The sequence below is a fragment of the Amblyomma maculatum genome, chromosome 5, assembly GCF_055883805.1.
Source record: "Amblyomma maculatum isolate TAMU_Amacu chromosome 5, ASM5588380v1, whole genome shotgun sequence".
NCBI lineage: Eukaryota > Metazoa > Arthropoda > Arachnida > Ixodida > Ixodidae > Amblyomma > Amblyomma maculatum.
The window spans coordinates 35,477,200-35,497,486 of NC_139348.1; the positions used below are offsets into that span (position 1 = coordinate 35,477,200).

General features: G+C 43.5%; 1 protein-coding gene across 4 annotated transcripts in view; it reads left to right on the top strand.

The window, feature by feature from the left end:
* The window catches only part of LOC146188008 (cytosolic endo-beta-N-acetylglucosaminidase-like), a 67,816-nt gene that overhangs the window by 25,966 nt on the left and 21,563 nt on the right, over positions 1–20,287 (top strand). The window contains exons 1-6 of one of the 4 annotated variants that reach the window (XR_014707462.1): positions 1,105–1,690; positions 2,068–2,219; positions 4,612–4,754; positions 5,221–5,538; positions 10,746–10,849; positions 15,159–15,267. Coding sequence is in view for 3 of the 4 variants with exons in the window: in XM_084603588.1 (XP_084459714.1) it covers positions 1,527–1,690; positions 2,068–2,219; positions 4,612–4,754; positions 5,221–5,538; positions 10,746–10,849; positions 15,159–15,267 (990 nt within the window). In the remaining variant the exon portion in view is untranslated. The other 3 variants (XM_084603588.1, XM_084603590.1, XM_084603589.1) reach the window with 3 other exon arrangements.

The window sequence follows — 20,287 nt, forward strand, 5'->3', positions numbered from 1 at the left end:
TACAAGCACTTGCCCATTGTCATAAAATGTCGCAATGGTACACCCAACACTAGCAGACGACCGCAGCTCGTCTAGAATATGCTGCTGCTGCAACCTGCACATTTAAGGTAATTGTGAAAGAATACAAACATAAGGCTTTTAGAGTGAACCAAACGATCTAGCTGAACATCAAGGCATAAAGCCGGTATAGTTGGTGTGGGATGATTAATTATGAAGCCCGAGTGTCATCCTACCTTTTCCAAGTCTACGTGCTCGTTCCATGCGCTAGTATATTTAATTAATCGGCTGAACATAGGCATCCTGTCATTTCAAGAAAACAGCTTTCTCTTACACAATTCAGTGACACAGTAATCTTTACGGTGGTCAAAAAAAAAAAAAAAAAGCAAACACTAGGCAGAACTGTACACATAAACCTGCTACCTCTTATTCCTTCATGCTTTCACGGCAGTAGTAGTCACATGGCTTGGCAAGATTTCATCGAACAACTCAAAAGCGTAAAAACTCAAAGCGTAAAGTGGGGCAAACTGGATGACCCAAGGATAGTTTTCTGGGCTAGCCGTTTTCTGTCGCGGTATGATGGAGGGCTGTCTGAAGGAAAACAAACTAGTGGAGGTTTCGACGTGCCTTCAAGCAAGCCGCGAGAATGTGGGCAAGGAGAAGCCATGTACTACAACGCAGCAGCTCACTCGTACAAAGCACGGCGTTTAGTTTCGCCTAAATGCTGTGCGGGGAACTGCCGTAGACCACTCGCCAAAGATCAAGAAGGGCCGTTGCTGCTCTCATCTCCGTGCGCATAGCCATTCCTCTTCATACGAGTCATCCAGTGCACTGACACCCGAATGCTGGCAGCTGCAACTTCGCTTACACCTTTCAAGAGGCATTCCGCCTTCGAACGACAAGGGACAACTCGAACAATGTCCAAGGCAGCCCAAGGCAATGGTCCAAGGCAAATAGACCCCACATCCACATGAAGTACCATTAGAGTCCCTAGAAGTATTTCTAGGGACCCTAGTACCATACAGTCCCAGTCTCGTCTTGGCAGCTGCTTGGCTGCATCATGACTCGATGGCTCCTCCTCCTTTCACTTTTCTCGAAATCGAAACCCGAAACTACCAAAATGTGTTGCATTCGTGTTGCAACCAATCGGTTTTTGCACATAGCAAAATGAAATGACAGCTTTCAAGAAGCATTAAAAACGTTTCTGGGGTGAAGTGGCGCTTGCCTAGCTCTGCTAACCCGGACGCGTTGCCCGCAGATGTACGAAGTTTGACGCCGGAACTTTTTTTCAAAACTGACATAAAGGAAACAGCAAGGTGATTTTCAAAGCGTTGGAAATACAGCTGCAGTTGTGGAGATTCCTTCGCCCTTTGTTTTGCTCCCATGTTTGAACTGTGACTGGAGAAAACGACGAAATGGTCCGAGGATCCTAGACACTACACATTTGTGCTGATCTAGAACGTGTCCCGTCTTGACGCCTGTGTATATTTGGTCTGTGCAAGATTCTATCTCGGACGCCCGTCGACGCGATGTCTGTTCAGGTCACTTCGTTAAAGACACTTGCGGATCTTTTGGGTTTCGAGGAACCGCTACCACGCGTCGTCGAACCGCTCAGGGATGTGAAGCTGGGCAGACTCGGTGAACCGAAGATTCTTTTCTGCCTTGACGTAATCGGAGGCTCTCAAGAGGGCGGGTAGGTAGCACATGGTAAATACATGATCGAATGATGAAGTTGACGCTCGTCGGTGTCATGCCGATGACTTTTGAAGGAAGGAAAGAGTGGCGGGGTGGCAATGTTCGATGCCGAAAAGTGCATACTACGTACTACCGTGTGCAAACCGGATGCGATGGTTGCGTAAGTTTTGTAAAATTTCGGTTATTAATGGCGGAGACTGTCCGTACTAACTTGGACTCTGCATTTTGTTTTTGTTTTTTTTTCTGACGCGGAAGCATTATCGACCCCGCTGCAATATTCTGGTGCATGTACAGTCGCGCGAAGTCTTAAAGGAAACAAACTTGCGCATAATGTTTATATTGTGACTGTTCAAGCTTACTTCTCTTTCTCTACAGTAGGTACATCGATGGCTGTGACAAGTCTAACTGCTATCAATTCCATCACTGGCAACTCGTCAACAGCTTTGTGTACAGCTCGCATCACTTGATTACGATCCCTCCTCCTGGCTGGATCACTGCTGGCCACAGGCATGGTGTCAAAGTCCTTGGTGAGTAGCTTAGAGCTTATAATCACTATTTCCATTAAAGATGAACTCGGTTCATAATGTGGTCTAGCGGGACTTTTGCTAATAATGGTACAGCTTAATTGGTTACTTTCTCTTTTTCTTAGGTTTGATTTGGTTTTGGGAGCTTAAAGTACACGGTGGTACACTCTAAATATGAACACGGCTCAGTGTAGCTGTGCTCCGCAAAGCGTACGTCAGGGCATCAGGCGCGGCTGCACATTGAAGCAAAGTGCAGCAGGCGCACAGGGCCTGGAGGTGGTGCTCCGCGTAGTCTGCTACACTGCTGAAGCACACTATGAACTGTGTGCTGGCAGTTGGCAAATTGCACCGAAATGGCCTGGACGCACTTCACTCACTGCTGCATGTTGTTCAGTATATGAAAGGTTATCAACTAGCAGATCATGCTAGCGTGCTGGGCATGGCTATCTCTTTTGTAGCGAAAGCTACACTACTGTATGTTTTCAAGCTGTCGGTGTGGCACTCTGGCAGGAGCTGCCAACTTGGGTCTCTCGTTTCACATGGGACAGTTATGTCAGAATCAGCCTGCCAGGACCCTGGTATTCACATTACTCCTCAAGAATATGTACGTCGCTTGGGAGAACCAGACATGCAAAAGTCCGGTATTTGTATAGGATCAACAGCAGCACCTGTGCTCAGCAGCATTTTTCTTAGCCAAGCCGACAAGAAAGTGGTGAATGATTTGGCTGGTGACATTGTGCGCATCTTTAGGTACGTTGATGATTATATTGTGATTAGAAAGTCCCTTCGGCCAGAAATTGTGACATGCATTTTAGATTATTTTGTAAAAAACGGGTCCATACTTAAATTTACGCATGAAAGTTTTCAGAATAACACACTGCAATATTTTGTCCTATGGCTGGCCTTTGAAACATCCTACGCGTACTGGCAATATTCTCCTCAAAGCGAGAAGCCCCTGAACTACAAATCTTGTCAATCAAAATTAGTTAAAAATGGGATAATAACTGGATGCATGAGTATGTCGTTAAAAAAATTTTTGGCTTCACAAAATGAACTATCTCACAGCCCAGGTACACTACTGTAGGCAGACTGGTTTCTCCGACCCTGTTCTTGTTTAGTGTGCAGGAAAGATCCTCAAAAAACTGAAACCCTTTGAAAGTTACTTGCAGCAGTGCTCCAGTCCTGATGATGAAAGGAAACGTATAGTTGTGATGCCATACGTTCATAACCTTTCAGACAAATTTAAGAAAGTAAGGGTCAAATATGGCGTCAACGTTGTGCTCTCAGCTCCTAATAAGGTCAGCAAGGTTGGAGCAGCAGTACAAAGGAAGAAAGATGGAATTGGCAAGAAAAGCGGTTGTAAAAATAATCGTAAAAACAAGTTCGTCTCGTTTTAAAGTTGCTGTAGTACACCAGATTCCTATGTCTTGTGGCCGCACATACATTGGCCAGACAGGCGGCTTTCTTAGCACCAAAATTCTTTAGGAAAAGGTTCAATAAATTTAGCTAAGCATTGTCCAGATTGTCAATGCACTTCGTTTATTCGTTTCTCATCGACACTGAGGTCCTGTTCATTCATAATGATCGTATCACAAAGGAAATATCTGAGGCATATGTCATATCGTGAGGAAGCGTAATCGTTGTGCCAGCCAAGAATCAGTAGCCTTATTTCTCAAAGACAACGACGATGATCGCACATGCGGATATGACTCATTTTAATTACATGACAAGAGCATTTCTGACAAGCATATTCGCGCGTGCTTTATGCCTGCCTTTATAAGACAGTGGTGTGTTGGTTTTTTGTTTTGTTTTTTCAGTAAACTCAGTTGCAAGTTCAGCGCCATGTGTGTCTTTTCCTTCTTCTTAGAGCCGTGTATTTGCACTGTTTTATGAGAAAAAACAAAGGTGCCTTGTTCTGTATGGGTGCCGTTCCCTGAAGCTCTTGTCCTTTTGTGTGTTACAAATGCAGAAAATAGTGGACAGTTGGAAATAAAAAAAAAAAAAAAACAGGTTATAGTTTGATGAGCTGTGAAACCGTTGACAAAATTTTTTCCCATATTTCAGCATGCCTTACTGCTTGTTTGAGCCTGGGCTGTATTCGTAATGCTTTTGGAGCAGAACATTGCAGGCTTGAATTTGGAACCTAAACTGAGATGTTATTGGCATACATTGATGGTCGTTACAGGTTCATCACCACCTGTACTGCAAGATCTGTGGATAATGTTTATTGATGGTCTTGTTTCACAAAGTCAGCAATTGTATCATTGAAGAAAAAAAAAAAAGAGGTCTGAATTAGAAAGCACACTTAACTACAAATTTAGTGTGTGTTCTCATAAATATAAATCCTGCCATAACTGATGTTTTCATTGTGCTGCTCTGGTTCTGGTCTTTTCAGGGACCTTTACCGTGGAGTCAGATCTAGGCATCAGGATCCTCAACAAGATCAGGGAAGGCAACCTTGTGTCCATAGTTGCTTCTAAGGTTGCCCACATTGCTCATTCGTGCAAGTTTGATGGCTGGCTTATCAACATCAAGATGGTTGGTGCTGTTTGTAATTGCGTTTCTTTCCCCAGCATACATTACTTTCAACACAAAACATAGCTGAAGATTCGGATAAATTTTGTGGATAAGTGTTTTTGCAAAATGAGCCTTACCTGAGTAAGATTTCAAAGAGGAAAGGGGGCACATTCAATGTGTTACCTGCTCTGCCCCTTTTAGGGGATCACATTGTCTGCATATGCAACATTTCTTTATGTTTTTTATCAACGTTTCAAGGAGGAATGCACACTGCTTTGTGTTTTGAATGAAGAAACCACTGCCTGGTGCTCTTTTACGTTTAACGGTGCAGTGAAGGCCATTCAGATGCTGCTTTAGCTTCGAAGGATGACAAATGTCAGAATAAAACACTGAAAGGAGTCGCATATTTCAAAGCCCCTTTCATAATTGAACTCTTGGTCAGCTCAAAATAAATAGAAATAAACAGATTTTCATTGCCTCTTTCCAGGATGAGAGTAATGGCCCCTTCCTCATGAAATTCCTCAGGGCCGTCACTGAAGAAACTCATCGCTTTGTGTCGGGCTCATTGGTCATCTGGTATGACAGCGTACTGCTGGACAGCACGCTGGACTTGCACAACGAGCTTAACGAGAAGAACTCTGGCTTCTTTGACCTCTGTGATGGCATCTCCATCTATTCAAATTGGACTGAAGAGGCGCTGCAGAGATCTGCACGATGTGCAGGTAGTCGCAAGAGTGACGTCTATGTTGGCATCAACATCTTTGCAAGCAAGATGAAGCACTCGAGTGGTTACGAGGAAGTCAAGGTGAGAACAGCTAAACCAGTCCCTTGTAACTGTCCCTTTGCTTATAATGTGAGGTAAGAAATAGGGGTCAAATTGATGAATTTAACAAAGAAGCTGGTAGTTGCCGAGAGTGAGAAAAGCATCGAGCTACAGGCTGTTATATTTGAAATGCACACAAAAGAAATTTGAACCATGCACAAAGAAACGAAACAGGCAAAAATATTTGCAGACTGAGGAAAAAAAAACTGTATGTAGTGTTGTTCTTGCATTTGTTTGGGAAGTAATCATTGTTTTCTGCAGATTAGAAAAGAAAACTGGTTTTCTTGAATGGTATGAACAAAATGGAGATGCCAACTGCAGCTAAAGTGATTTTCGTTCCTAGGTTGGTAGGCAGAAGTAATTTTTATCATATTCAGGAGGAACACAATGGGGCCACTGATGTCTTTTTAGAAATCAAAAGCCTTAAAGGAACCAAAGAAGATATTTTTCGTGGTTCCTTTAAGTGCTGGTGGATTACATGAATGTTCTTTCAGCATCTATTTACTTTAGAACTTAGTTATGAACTAGAACTTAGGCATAAGTGGGAAGTGCCTTGAGTACCATCAGTGTGGTTGAAGATGTGAGGGAAGTATGCCTAGATGCATTTTGCAGGAATTTTGTTGCCTTTACCAGCTATGATTCTATTTAACACTTGGTATACTAGTTCTCTGTCTTTTGCCATCAAAACATGAGTGTGGCTGTTGAAAGCAATAATGGTGCATTGCACTGTTGTATTCGTTGTTCTATTGCCTACCCAACAGGCATTCCTTCATGTTGGAAAACAGGCAGAAATTCATTAGTGTGGGTGTCTACGGTGTAAAATATATAAGTCAAGGCAGCTACCTCCATTTTTCCATAGACTGGTACACGAGTGCTGGTGGGGACACTATTGAAAAATTACGCACTGAGTGAGTGCATCGAAAAGTTTGATCTTATGGGGGTTATTCCTGCACTAATGCTTCAAAGACTAGACGTGGAAGTCGCCTTCTAGCACCAGCATGCCAGCCCTAACAGTTAGAGCCGTTGCCCTCAACCTTCTGTGCAGTAAGTCGCCACCACGGTGGGTTCAGGCCGGAGGGGACAGACACAAGTTGCGTACTCGAAGCGGGGTTTGCTCTCTCGGCAACGTAACACTTCAGCCATTGAAGCGAGCGAACCTCCCACTCATGTGTTGGGGTGAAATAAACCACCAGGATGGGAAAGCGCACGCGAAAAGGGGAGCGGAATATTCGGTTCATTTGGTGTGGCTTTGCACTTTTGGCCTGCACTAGTCAGTGCATGCAATGGCTGGGCGATTAAGACGATGGTAACCGTCTCCTCAGCAGAAAGTCTGAACCGCGCGCGTGCGCATCATGCGGCCAAAAGACGAAGAGGCACCCAGGGCAAAGGAGCTCGTCCTGCACTGTGGAGAGGAGGACTTTCTATCTGTGCAAGGGAAAGGAGGAAAGGCCCCTGTGTCAAATACGCCACGGGACTGGGGAAGCAGGGGAGGTGGCCGGTGTGCCCTCCTCTCACCATCCTTCCTAACAAGGTATGCAGAATGTCGCAAGATAATTACGTGCACCCGTTACAATGGAACAGGGGACTTATGTATATCCCTATAATCTGAATGTAAAATATTTTATTAAGAGCTTTGGGGACACTGGAAGCAGTGCCGGCCTTTGAGGGTGGGGGGGGGGGGGTCAACTAGTGCGGTTGCACAGGGTGCCAGCGTGAAGGATTTGCCGATCGGTGCTGAGAGCTCAGCCCCCCCCCCCCCCCCCCCCCAACTTCTCTCCACCCAATCCCGCCTTTTCTTTTGTCCTTCACAAGAGACGTTAGTCCTGTGCTCTGAAGTGTGGGAAGCAACATATTTGCTTGAAGAACCCCCAAAACGAGGGCCGCAATGGGAAAACGGGCCTTCCCAGAAGCCGCCTGGGGAAGTCTCAGGATGTGGTGTGGTTTTCTCCTCCTTTTGTGGCACACTGGAACGCCTGCACGTCACTCTCTCGCCATAACTCCGCACGATAAATGGAGGGGGAGGGACGTTATTTTACTATCTTGTCTGTCCAGTGCCCGTTTCAGGGCCTTTTTTTTTCTCTGTCACTAGAACAGCTGCGTCAACCTTGTACGGAGTTAAAAACTAGAGTGAAAAAAAGAATACATGCAAGCAGATGCCTTTCCAAGGCATCTGGTAGTACAGCCTTAGTGAATACCTCCAGCCACTCCCTTAACCTAGTTATCTGTACGGCGTGCTCCATATCACTGAATTACGAAACTGTTTTGAAACGCTAAATGTAGCGTTGAACTTTTTCTGCAAATCTCCTAACCGCTCACACATTTTACGAGACGTGATAAGGTTGATGTATCTCAAGTCCAGAAGGCAGATATCAGCCATCAAAATACACAGGTCACGTTAATGAACTGTCCACAGAATTTTGTTTTAATATCAAGCGTCCCCCAGAAAAAAGAAATGAATCGAGAAAAGTTAAATATAAAAAAGATGAAAAGATGATGAGGGGGGGGGGGGGGGGGGGGGGAATTCTTGGCAGGAATCACAGGGCACTGAATGAGGTAAGGCCGGCACTGATTGGAACCATTTTCAGGAACTCCGACGAGTCCTTTATTGGGGACCACTGCTTCTGCCAGCTCCTCGGCGTTTTACATCCTGTTACGGATGACCCACACGCAGAATTTCAAAAGCTTTACAGATACAGCGCAGTGGGAGAAGGAATGGGACAAAGTTCTGAGTGATCAAGAGCCATGGTAACTGCCTCATGCTGGGTGCATGTCTAAACTGTGTGAGGAAAGGGATGAAGGGTGTCAAAGGGGCCTACACTTCCGCTGCAGTAATGCAAGCTTACTGGTGTGTTCTTTTTTACCTGTTGGTCATGCATGGGACTGTAGCCGTGGGAGCTCAATCACTCCTGAGATTCTACTATTTCGCAAAGGTAAAACAGTCGGTGTTGCAACTTTTAGATAAAGTGCATTCAAGCAGCTCCATGTTGGCGTTAAACAAGTATAGTACAGTAGAACCCCGCTATAATAAACTCGTAAAAACTCTGATATAGTAAAGTGGAACTGAAGTCCCAGTTCATCTTCTATAGACAACTGCACATTTTCCCCCTTTTATAGTAAAGACATTTTTGGGAAAAATCGGTTATAGTAAAGTGCGCCTGGCCGCCTCAATGACACCTACGCTATTACATCGCCCACGCACTCCCTAAAATCGCGAGGCAAAGATTTCTTTTTATTTTAAAAGAGAAAAATTGTTCTCTTAAGTGGCTTTACCGCTAGGCTTAACAGCATTCAGGAAATGCCTACTTTACGGAGGAATTTGAGCTGTGAGGGAAAGCATGCAGCGCGTAGAAAAAAAAAAAAAAAAGCTGTCTAGAAAAATGGAAAGTAAGGGGTGCGGTCCGTTCAGAAAGCAAAGGAGAGTGAAAGTGAAGCAAGAAGTAGGGAAGGGGAAAAAATGGGCAAACATTCACAGCACTGTGGAGGTGCAGCGTGTGCGGTCTTGCAGCACTTGACTGTCACACGCATTTATCATTTATTGCCTTTTAAAAGACAGAAACAGCAAAAAGTGGCACCATGTTCATGCAAGGCTTTGGCTTTCACATGAAACAAACCTGATTGTATTCGTAGCCACACTGTCTCATGCTTAAGAGGTACTTCCACTAGGTGTAAAAAACTTTTATAACTGAAAAAAATTGCACCAAGAGATGATAACAGAGATATGGAAGGTATTTCAGAGTTTTTGTCATTAAGCAACAAGACATGTTCAGTAAGTGCTCATTTAACTACTAGACTGCATTTTCAGGACCACGTCATCGTCAACAACTGATCAGTAAAGATTTTTGCTGGTCCCAGTGACTTAAAGGGGTTCTACGTTTTTCTTGTGGATTCTAATTCTGCCGAACCTTACGTGTGTGACATTTGGCAGTGCCAGTTCTCTAAAGTCATGTTTGGGAGGGGGTTGTCTCCTTTGTTTGTTTTAGAAAAAGTAAGAGTGGGTGAGCTTAAGTCAAAAACCAAGACGGATGCTGTGAGGTGTTGCTGTGTATATACCACATTGTTTGCATAACTTCTCATGTCCTGCAGTCTCCTATATCGGAATATTATGTTTGTTCTATAAATTCTATGCAGTCCTTGTTTCTGTTTGCACTGGGATTTCCAGACTATTCTGTAGCAGCGGTGCTGGAATTCCCCAGATCTAGCATAACAAGGAAGCCTAGTTTGATTCCTTGGAGGCTATGCACTGTGTTTGTGTGAACGTAGTGCATGCAATGAAATATTTTAGTCTGCTAGTAATATAGTAATGAACTCACTTGACAAGTAATATCGGTGTTGAATTGAGGTTATAATTATTAGAGGGGATCTTACTTCATTCTTCATTAGGTTGCATAAGACATGTCTTGATTTTTTTTTTCTTTTTTCTGGATTTCAATTGCTGATAAGTCTTGTTTGGTTTAGATAGCACTCTGTGTATTTAGTGCTTGTGTGATGCTACATTTACTTCTGTGGTTTGAGAGTACAGGTCTTCTTTTCTTTATTATTATTTATCTTGCTTTTGCAGCTTTTTTTTTTTTTTTGTCAGTATGCTTGGTACAGTCGATCTAAAAACCGCTGTATTAGCATTCATTATAATGTGCATTTAGAAAACTGGATAGTGAGATGTCTTGTAATGAGCAAGGGATATTCAATATAAAAAAAGAAAATTTAAGGTGTGGGACGGGGATTGATGCGAAACGTACTAGTAAACAGGGTTGCAGTCAGTGGCAGTATTCAAGGCTGAGCACATTGGTAACTAATAATCTGGTAGAATGCAAAGTGCGTGCTGTTAGGTAAACTTCACCTTGAAAAGCAACAGCACAAATTAAAGTATATTTGTGTGCTGAATAGCAAATCCAGTTTTAAGGATACAAAAGTGTAACTGTTTATTTATTTATTTGAAATACCTTACAGGCCCATTAGGTATTGTGTAAGGGGAAGGGAAAAATCTATACAGTGTTATATATATATAAAATGTAAGGAAACAGGCAAAAAATATACAAAGCATGGTAATTAATATATGAACAAACAAAACAGTACAGAAGTCACAAATAGAATTACAGTCACAAGGCTTGTATTTTGATGTATATTTCTAGTAGTCTGCTTACGTCAAGGGATGACTATGGCAGCCATGATGAATTGAAACTTTGTTTCAGGCAGTTGAAGCTGCTCGCAGGCATGGTTTGTCCTCAGCCATTTTTGACGCTGGCCGGGTGTGCACGACCAAGGACGAGAAGGAGAGTGCAGGAAATCAATGCCGGTAAATTGGAGGTGGGGGACGGGGATTTGAAGTTTGCTGTTTTCTATGCCCAGTATGGGACACGAGGCAAAAAAGGGGTTCATGGCTTAATGCCATTTATAGTTTCAGTTTGATTTATGGGATTTAACGTCTGAAAGTGACTCAGACTATGAGAAATGCTTAGTGGAGGGCTCCGGAAATTTCGACCACCTGAGGTTCTTTAACGTGCACTGACATCGCACAGCACACAGCCTTCACTGAAAAGTGGCTGCGGTGTTCAAGATTTGATCCCACATCCTTAGATTCAGCAGTGGAGGGCCTTAACCTCTGCGCCACTGCGGCTGAGAAATGCCATTTGTGAAATCACTATGAGAATTTGAGAATAAACATTTGTGCCTGCTGGGTGGTGAATAATTACTGTCAAAATTCATGCATCAGTTGCATTCAGTGGTGTGTTTTGCTTTATGATTGTGTGTAATTAGTCAATGTGCTGCAGTTATAATGGACAGGTGTGCATAGATGTTCATTCCTCCGTGACTTTTTGCTTCTTGTATCTGTAGCGCAATTCGGTGTACAGATACCGAATATCTGGAGATGGTCTTGTCATTCATTCATTCATTCATTCATTCATTCATTCATTCATTTACCTACAGCACCCGTTGAGGGCATTTTTGTAGGGGGGATACAGTATAAAAGCATACATCGTGGTGTGGATGACAACTTGCAAAAAAAAAAAAAACAATAAAAATGATAAATATACAATGCATTCCATTACTGAGCAAACTCATAACAAAAGAACCATGAAATCAAGAAAAATGCAAAAAATGACCATATTGTAATAATAAACATTCGTATACAAGAACAAAATTTTTTTTGAAAATGCACAGCAGCACAGCAGATAAAAAAAAAGGTTAATTCAACAAAAGGTGCGACAGAGCATTTTCAAATGAAGATTGCGGGGCTAAGACAACTTCTGGCAATTTATTCCAGTCATGCACTGTTTTAGGAAAAGAATGAGTTTTTAAAGACATTTATATGGCACTGGTATTCTTGAACCTTTAAAGAATGATCTAAATGGAAGGATATATGGCTGGGAGCTTTCATGTATAAATCTTTAGACAAACCTGTTGCGCCTATAAAAATATTGTGAAATAGCCTAAGTCTAAGATATTTGCGTCTGGCTTGCAATAGAGACCACCCTAAATTTTTGCACATCTGAGAGGAGCTTTTAATGACGTCATAGTTTGCGGACACAAACCTTGCTGCTCATTTTTGAATTCATTCAAGTTCGCTAATAAGTATTTTTTTTTCAGGATCCCAAGTCGCACAACTATATTCTAAGATGGGATGCACGTTTGTTAAGTAGAGTATCTCCTTCAAATCAGCAGGTGCCCGCTTGAAATTGCGTTTTAAAAAGTTTAACTTCGAAAACACAACTATATTCTAAGATGGGATGCACGTTTGTTAAGTAGAGTATCTCCTTCAAATCAGCAGGTGCCCGCTTGAAATTGCGTTTTAAAAAGTTTAACTCACGGCTAGCTTTGGCAGCAATATGGTTTACATGGTCGTTCCAAGAAAGGTTGTGTGGGAAGATAACACCTAAGTACTTGTAATTCTTAATGAATGCTAAGTTTCTGTCGCCTAGAGAGTACTGTGTAGGTAAAGGTTGCTTTTTATTTGTAAACTGCAGAACTTTGAAAAATTTTGAAAAATTTAATGTAATGTGCCATGTTTTGCACCATACTAAGACAGCGTCAAGGTCACTTTGCCTTTCATAGGAGTCGCTTACACAAGTGACGTCACGGTAAATGCAACAATCATTGGCATATAATCTGACCCGACTGGAAAACCGGTCAACTATATCATTGATAAGTATAAAAAAAAAGAACAGGGCCCAAAGCTGATCCCTGGGGAACACCCAATAAGACTGCAATATCTGATGAGCTTGCGCCTTCAAGAATAATGTGTTGCTTTCTACCGACGAGATACGCTTCGAGCCATTTCAGCAGGGTGGGTGGAACTTTGAGGGTAGCCAGTTTCAGTAATTTCACTATAATCGGCCGTTTTTTTCTCTGGCGAGTAACGCCCAAGTCTGTGCGCTCTTTCCATAGCCATCGAGCGAACTTCTACAGTTAGTTTCTGAGCTCAAAAAGTCAGAATCCGTTCTTCACACTCTGCCCATGTTTCATTCTCAGAATCTGGGTGGCCAAAAAAGATCAGGTTGTTCCTTGCTCTGTTATCAAGATCGTCATGGTTTTTGTGTAGAGTCGCAAACGAGGAAGCAACCAATTCGACTTGAGACGAGATCCTTTCTATCGATTCTTTTAACTGTGGGACACATGATGTACGGTCTACAGTGCACACAACTTTGGCTGCGAGTTCCTCTACACTTTGTTTAATAGCCTGCTGATTACATCGAAGCGAACGAATTTCGTCAAGAATGTTGGACTGTTTTTCCAAGATAGATGGTATCTGCATAATAGCCTTAAACATTTCCTGTTCTTGTCCTTCGGTAAGAGGACCAGGATTTAACTCGACTTCCTCGGCAAGCAGTAAGAGCAACTTTGAAAACACACAAAAAATGGCCCTAGAATAGCACAGACTTAAACAGATCGTGTGACATGCAAGCATGTACAGGCACTGGGTGGGATCTGATGTCAGTTTTCTAAAAGGTTTGCCATTAACACAGCGATAGGAATAATCAACCTGTAGAAACACGAAGCTTAAGTCCCTGGCAGCCATGGCGGCGCCAGATCCTGAAATGGTCGGCTGCGGCGGCTGCTTTTGTAGTCTTTCGTCCGGAGGAGACCATGGTTGTCAGCAAGCGAGAGAATCAACTGCAGGCAGCGCTGTCATGCCCAGTGGTGATTTGAATTCCATGGTAGTGCAGATGAAGGGCAGGCACGTACAATCCTTGCTAACTGTGTAATCAGGAACGGGACACATTGCATCAATGCTGTCATGATAAGCAGTCACCATCTGCATAACCTGTAGAAACACGAAGCGTAAGTCCCTGGCAGCCACGATGGCGCCAGATCCCGAAATGGTCGGCTGCAGTGGCTGCTTTTGCAGTCTTTCGTCCGGAGACCATGGTTGCCAGCAAGCGAGAGAATCAACCGCAGCCAGCGCTGTCACACCATGGCTGTCATGCCCAGTGGTGATTTGAATTCTATGGTAGGCAGATGAAGTGAGGGGCATGTTTAATTCCACATTTGATTATAGCATGTGCTTGCTTGTTTGATTCATAACAAATAAAACTGTGTCGTCTCATCGCAGATGGATTGAGCTTCAAGCCCGGTGAGCCTAGTTTAACCCTTTCACTGTCACAAACGTACCGGTACGTTTTTGCGCTTGCCCCCCACAGTGTCACCGACGTACCGGTACATTCTCTATCATGCGTTCAAATCTTCGCGCCTGAGCTCAAAGCTGTAGCACTTGGACTGCCTGCACCATCTGTCAAATCTTTCTACAAGTTCGTATTTTTGCCCCGCGCTGTGTTTGTACGTATATATTGAACAGTATGGAGCGACTGCGCCTGCCCTCGCCACCTTCTTTGCTGGGAGTTGCGGTCGCTCTGTGGCGCTACTCTATCGCACTAAGCGATCATTCGGCGCATTTTGACATCTGCTGTGGGTTTTCAGGTTTTTATTTTTATTCTGTTGGCGTGTCTGCTATGAAGCCTCAAGTTCAGGGGCGCGCGCCGTTGCCACTCCAATAGGTAGACAAATGACTCGATCGCTGCTTTTGCTCTCTCTCGCCGCACCCTTACTTACAGCTAGCAGCAGCAAAAGAGGTTGTTTTAGCCTCTTCCATTCTCCCTCTGTCATCTTGATTTCACACCGTGCCATTTCTCTCCATTGTGCGGGCCACCGAAAGTGCGCGCGGTTACTTTCAGATGACAGACTGTGTGGGACCTTCGACTGTGGACTGGAGCAATGGCTTTTATGATTATGAATACGAGCCGAGCTCGGATTCGGACTCTGAAGAAGTATCGAGCAGTCAGGCTGATGATGATGATGGTGTTAATTTACAATACCTGCAGAACACTGAAATGTGCATATTCCATTGGCTGTGTTATTTGTAGAGCAATCATAACCAAAAATAAATTGTTATGCTCGTTACCTGAAACTAAGCTGACACTGAAGGTGCGTCACGGCCAGAAACACCCGACATGGTTAACAATGAAAAACATTCAGGATGCCGCATGTTACTAGAAATGTGAGACTGCAATGAGAAAGCAATAGAATCTGCAAGTCTTCTATCAGGCATGCCATTTAATGTTAGGGTACTAATTTGTTTTTATTTGTCCACTTTGTTGCAACTGTTGCAGGTTATGGGACTTTCTGGAATGCTGCTGTCCCCAGTGGTGTGTTAGGACATTGCCACTGCGAACAAGTTTCTGTCGGGGATATGGCGAAAAACTATTTGAAGCTGGGAAGGTGAGACTTCTGTCTTGGTATGTTTAACTTCATTAGGGAATTTTAAGGCATGCAAGTGGTGTTTGGCTTTGGTTCTTGTTTGGACAGGACAGTAGACAATTTGTATTCTACTTCTTGGAGCTTTTAATTATTGAAAACATCACCACTCTGTTTATGTCTGTCACTTATTTGCCTGATCATTTCTGAAAGGTTGCTACTCCTCACATGTTGTTGTAAGGGTTGCTAACAACCATGGCGGCAATGTTTTTGTTTTAACGTGATTGTATGGCTATATAGGCGGGTTTCGCAGGGGCGTGACCTTGTCAGAGCTCTAAAAGAGGAACTGGTATATCGGAAAAAGAATGGCATTATCGGATAGAGCATCAAGGAAAGGTGTGCAAGTGACAAAATGGTTGATGTGGGTTAGTTAGACAATTAATTAGAGCCAATTAAGCATGTAATTTGGAGCCAAGATGGCTGCCAGCCAACTTCTGGTTTCGGTTCTCAGCTTCTGGTCTTGTGTCTCAGTGCAGAAATGCAAAAGCCTGAGTGTTGCTGCTGCACGCAGTACATCCCCCCCATTGTGGAACACAACCATGCAGCATTTCTTTGAACTCATCAAAGGTCACCAGCGTTCTATAATTGGTTTACATGAAAGGAAAGGACAGTATCTGTCACTCGTGGAATCCCGCTGACACATCTCGCGGACAAGATAGCAACGCTTCTGCTTAAGCTTTTCTCCAGTGCAGATTCTGCAGTGGTCTCGGCAAATTTTTTTCCATCTCCTCCCAACTGTTTTCGCTATTGCTTGCAGGTTAAAAAGTACCCCTTGTGTTGAAGTGAAAATGTGTGTGACACTGCAGCCATCTGGGAGAAACTATTTCAGTTTGCGCCATGTGGCTCCCGCAAATGGACGCTAAATAGCCAGCTATGATGCGAAGCCCAGATTCGCTTTAGTTTCAATCACTGACTGATTAGTTACCATAACAGTGGAATTCACTGTTCTTTTAACATGATCGTTAAAAGCCCCATTGCTTAGAACATCTGGCATTAGCATTGTCGGCATTGTGATTACAAGATCACCAGCATGCCCCTGGCAAGTGACATAGCCAGGCAAATTCTCACTGCTTTATTAAAGTGGGGCTTTATATCTACAGTCAAATCAGGATGTATTGAATTTCAAAAAGGATTGCAAAATAGTTTGATATGGAATCAACTCCGGATATATTAAATTATTGTTTTTATCAAACTCTTAGGATATGTCCTTGAAAATCCCATGCAAAAGTAAGAGTAGTGTTTGCGTTTATTGAATTCTTTCCATAGACATTCAATATAACAAACTTTGCAGTGTGCCCTTCCAAGGGGCGCTTCTCCTTACAGTTATCTTACTATCACCAGTTTCTCCATAGAGATATGTCGGCTGCACAGCCCTGTTGGCTGCACTATCGCTGTAAGATCGCGCTCATGTGGAAAAGAAAACATTTGGTGCAATGGTTCTCGTGCTGCGAAGCTTGCCTAGCTTGCTGAAGGCTTGACGCTGCTTTCACATGACCTGTTTTGCTGCTGAAGATGGTATAGAATTCAACTGAACCACGAAAACACCATGTTAAAACAGCGCTAGAAACACAGACAGATAGGAAGACAAACCAACTTCCAGCAGCACATGTGCTGTGAGGCACAAGCAGCATGAACTCTGAGGCTCTGGTCTGTCCCTGCCACATATTTGGCTCATGCACTCGCGCCATGCAGTGACACTTGAATGTGCGCCCAGTGTGCTCTCCTTTTCGGCGGGTGGTGAGGAGTGCAAGGGTGCATGTATGCCTCGTAGGCCACAGTCACTGGTGGGCCGCTGGTATACCAGTGGGCAGCCCAGGAAGCGCAGTGCCAGCTCAGGTGCACCATATTTAAGCTTCTGGGTTGAAGGTAGGCTCATCTGTTAGCATGTTTTGTATAGTGTATATCGAATTATTTCGCGGTGAGTGTGCCGACCTGTGTACCTGTGTACACCTGTGTACATGCGCGGACCTGCGTACATTCTCCTTCCGAGCAGCACCTTCCAGTGGGTATTGGAAAGGGGGCTGCTCGCGCTGGACGTGTTTCACACAGTGTGGCAGGGAATAATTGTGCTGTTAAAGTTAGTTTACATCAGAGCTCTCACACATCTCCCAGTTCACACATCTCACACATCTCCCAGTGGCCATATGTAGACCAAACTGGGAGATGTGTGAATGATAGGTTGAGAGAACATACCAACAATGTAAAAAACGCCCGTGACGGCAAAGATTTTGAAGGTTTTCTGGCCACCCACTGCCTTACTTGTAAGGACTGTACTCCTGATCTTGCTGGCACTGTTATTAGAAAAATAAGCAAACAACGTGCAACATGAGAAATCCTAGAATCTCAACTGATATGTAATCGGGGAGAAGCAAGTGTTAGTTCTGCCTCTATCATTCTTTCTGAAAAAGAACGCTCTTATTTGCACATGCATTGACAGTGACGCCTGATTGTTTCAGAGTATATATGTTCCGCGATTCGTTCGCAATAAAAGTTGGAAGTTCAGCGCTTTCCTTGCGTCTCGCCTCGTCTTTATCTCTTTGCGCTGTTATATATTAGATCTCATTGTTCTTGGCACTACTGGTAGCTGATGCTATCTTCGAACATAACCGGCACGTTACAGAGTCTGAACAGTGCTACTTCTAAGTGATGTAAGCCGTCAGGCGTCACAAAGGCAGTCCTTTTGTGATCCTTCTCATCAGCAGCTATTTCCAGTGTCTCACTGAAAGATCGATTGAAGAGAAGTATTTGGTCCCATGGAGGCAATTAATGCATCATCAATCCTCGGGAGAGGATGGATGTTCTTTTTTGTGACGCGTTCGAGGTGCCAATCATTGCAGAAGCACTAGCTACCATTCTTCTTTTGTCCCAGGATGTCTGGTGAAGCCCAAGGGCTTGATGAGGGCTCAGTGATGTCTTTGGTGAGCATCTAGTCCATATTAATTCAAATGCGATCGTGCATTCAGCACTGGATGTAGATATGAGTCATCAAAATTGATGCCTTGAAAAGACCGAATAGGGAAATCACTCCGAAGAAGCCACGTAGACACTGTTAAAAGCACTGTTGTAAGCACTGTTGTCAGTGAAAAAGCTTACAGGACACATGTTCTCCAAAAAAAAATTATTGCAAGCTCTTCCTTTTGATCTGGTCATATGTTATCACCAACAGGGAGAGCATGCGTGTTACTTCCTAGCTTGAAATATTTCTAGTGACTGGCTTGTATAACTGCGCCACAGTAAAATCAATTTTCTGTGTACTTGTGTCCCATAAACTTTTGCTCCTTTGCTCCTGATCACACCCTTGGAGCCTCATCTTCCAATGCGCTACCAAAAATTTGCACTACCAAATCTTTGCACTCAAAATATCTGCTCTGATGGTCATCATGCTCAGGCGCCGGATGCAGTACAAACCAGAGGTTTTGGATCATACCGGTTGGAAAACTCCACTTCAAAAAGTGAATGTTTTCAGCACGCATTTTTCAAGTGCCTATGAATTGTTTTGTCATCTAAAAGCGGTCAATAAAAGCTTTCTCCTATTGCAGTCATTGCGTTTTGGAAATTACTTTTTTTTTTCTTTCTTTCTTCTTTTCCACCTTAATTACCTACATCTGTTATGTCTAAGATTTTTTTGTTACTGCAACTCTTGAACATATTTTATTTTCCCAGTGGCTGTGCATTTAACAAAAATCTGAAAGTTTGCAATTTAAACACAGTTTTCTTAATGGCCGTGGGCACCACCACCATTCATAGACACCCAAATTTTTACCAGTCAGAACTGCTATACATTTACCGTGTTGTCATTTCCAACCTTGTTTGGCAGCTAATGGATGTGTTTTCCACTTCCTGTTTGTACCAGAGCTCTTTAATATTACCAGTTGCAAAACTCAATAGGGCCCATGTAAAAAAAAAAAAAAAAGGCAGTTATAGTAAATGGTTATATTTCCCTTGGTGGCAACTGGAAATGTGAGTGCTTGTCCTGGCTTGTCCTGGCTGTGTGTGTGGATGAATGAGGAGTGCGGATGCCACCACCTTTCGGCATTTTGTATTAGTATATTACTAATGTTTGGAGCCCTTGAGACGACTTTAGGTTTTGTAATCAAGGAAGTTGTCACCGCCTCCGTGTCAGGATATTGTTCACTTAAGAACATTAATCAAAACGGAAAAAAAGCATATTAGATGCGTCATTGTACAGGATGCACTAGCAAAATTTTCGTTTGAAGAAAATGCTTTTAAACAACGCTTTTAAAAAGCTTTTAAAAAACATGCATAAAAAGTAGTGGATTTTAAGTGCCATGAATGCTGGTTTTTGGAATGATGCATGTAATATTTGCAGCAATGTCCTTTCATTCTCTTTCCTTTCTAGTTTGGGTGTTTTACTGGAGCAAGGAGAAGGAACTCCAAATTGGTTCATGAAATATGTACAGAATGTTTACTGCATCCTTAGGCAGGTCTTTGTCAGACAGTTGCAATAAAAATTACGGCCGATTTGCATAGTTAATCAAATGCGAAGTAGGTGTGTATTACTGCTTAACTGTTGTACTTCAGCACGTCAAGCATGGTGAACCTACGCTGCAGTGCCTGATGCGAAGCAAACGTGCGACGCAGCCGCGTCCTCAATTTTCCTTACACCATCTTCAGAAATGAACAAAAACCAGCACAATGTACCCCTTTACAATGCACTGCTCTGCGACCGAAAGGTTTGGGGTGGAATCATAGGGAGAGAGAAAGCGAGAGGGAAACGCGCTTGAAGGCGAGGCCAGTTAAGGCGCAGAGGTAAGCGCAAATAGCTTCACGACGCGGCTAGCTGCTTGGAGCCGAGGTCCAGGGAGCACCGCGCATGCACGTCTGCTGTCCGTGAAGGCTGAGGAGTGACTAATGCGAGGGGAGAGATGCATAAGTTGAGGACGCGCGAGCGACACACGACTGCTCACTCCGGAACAACTCACACTTGTGAGATGCTGCCCAGTGACGGTTGCCACATCTGCAA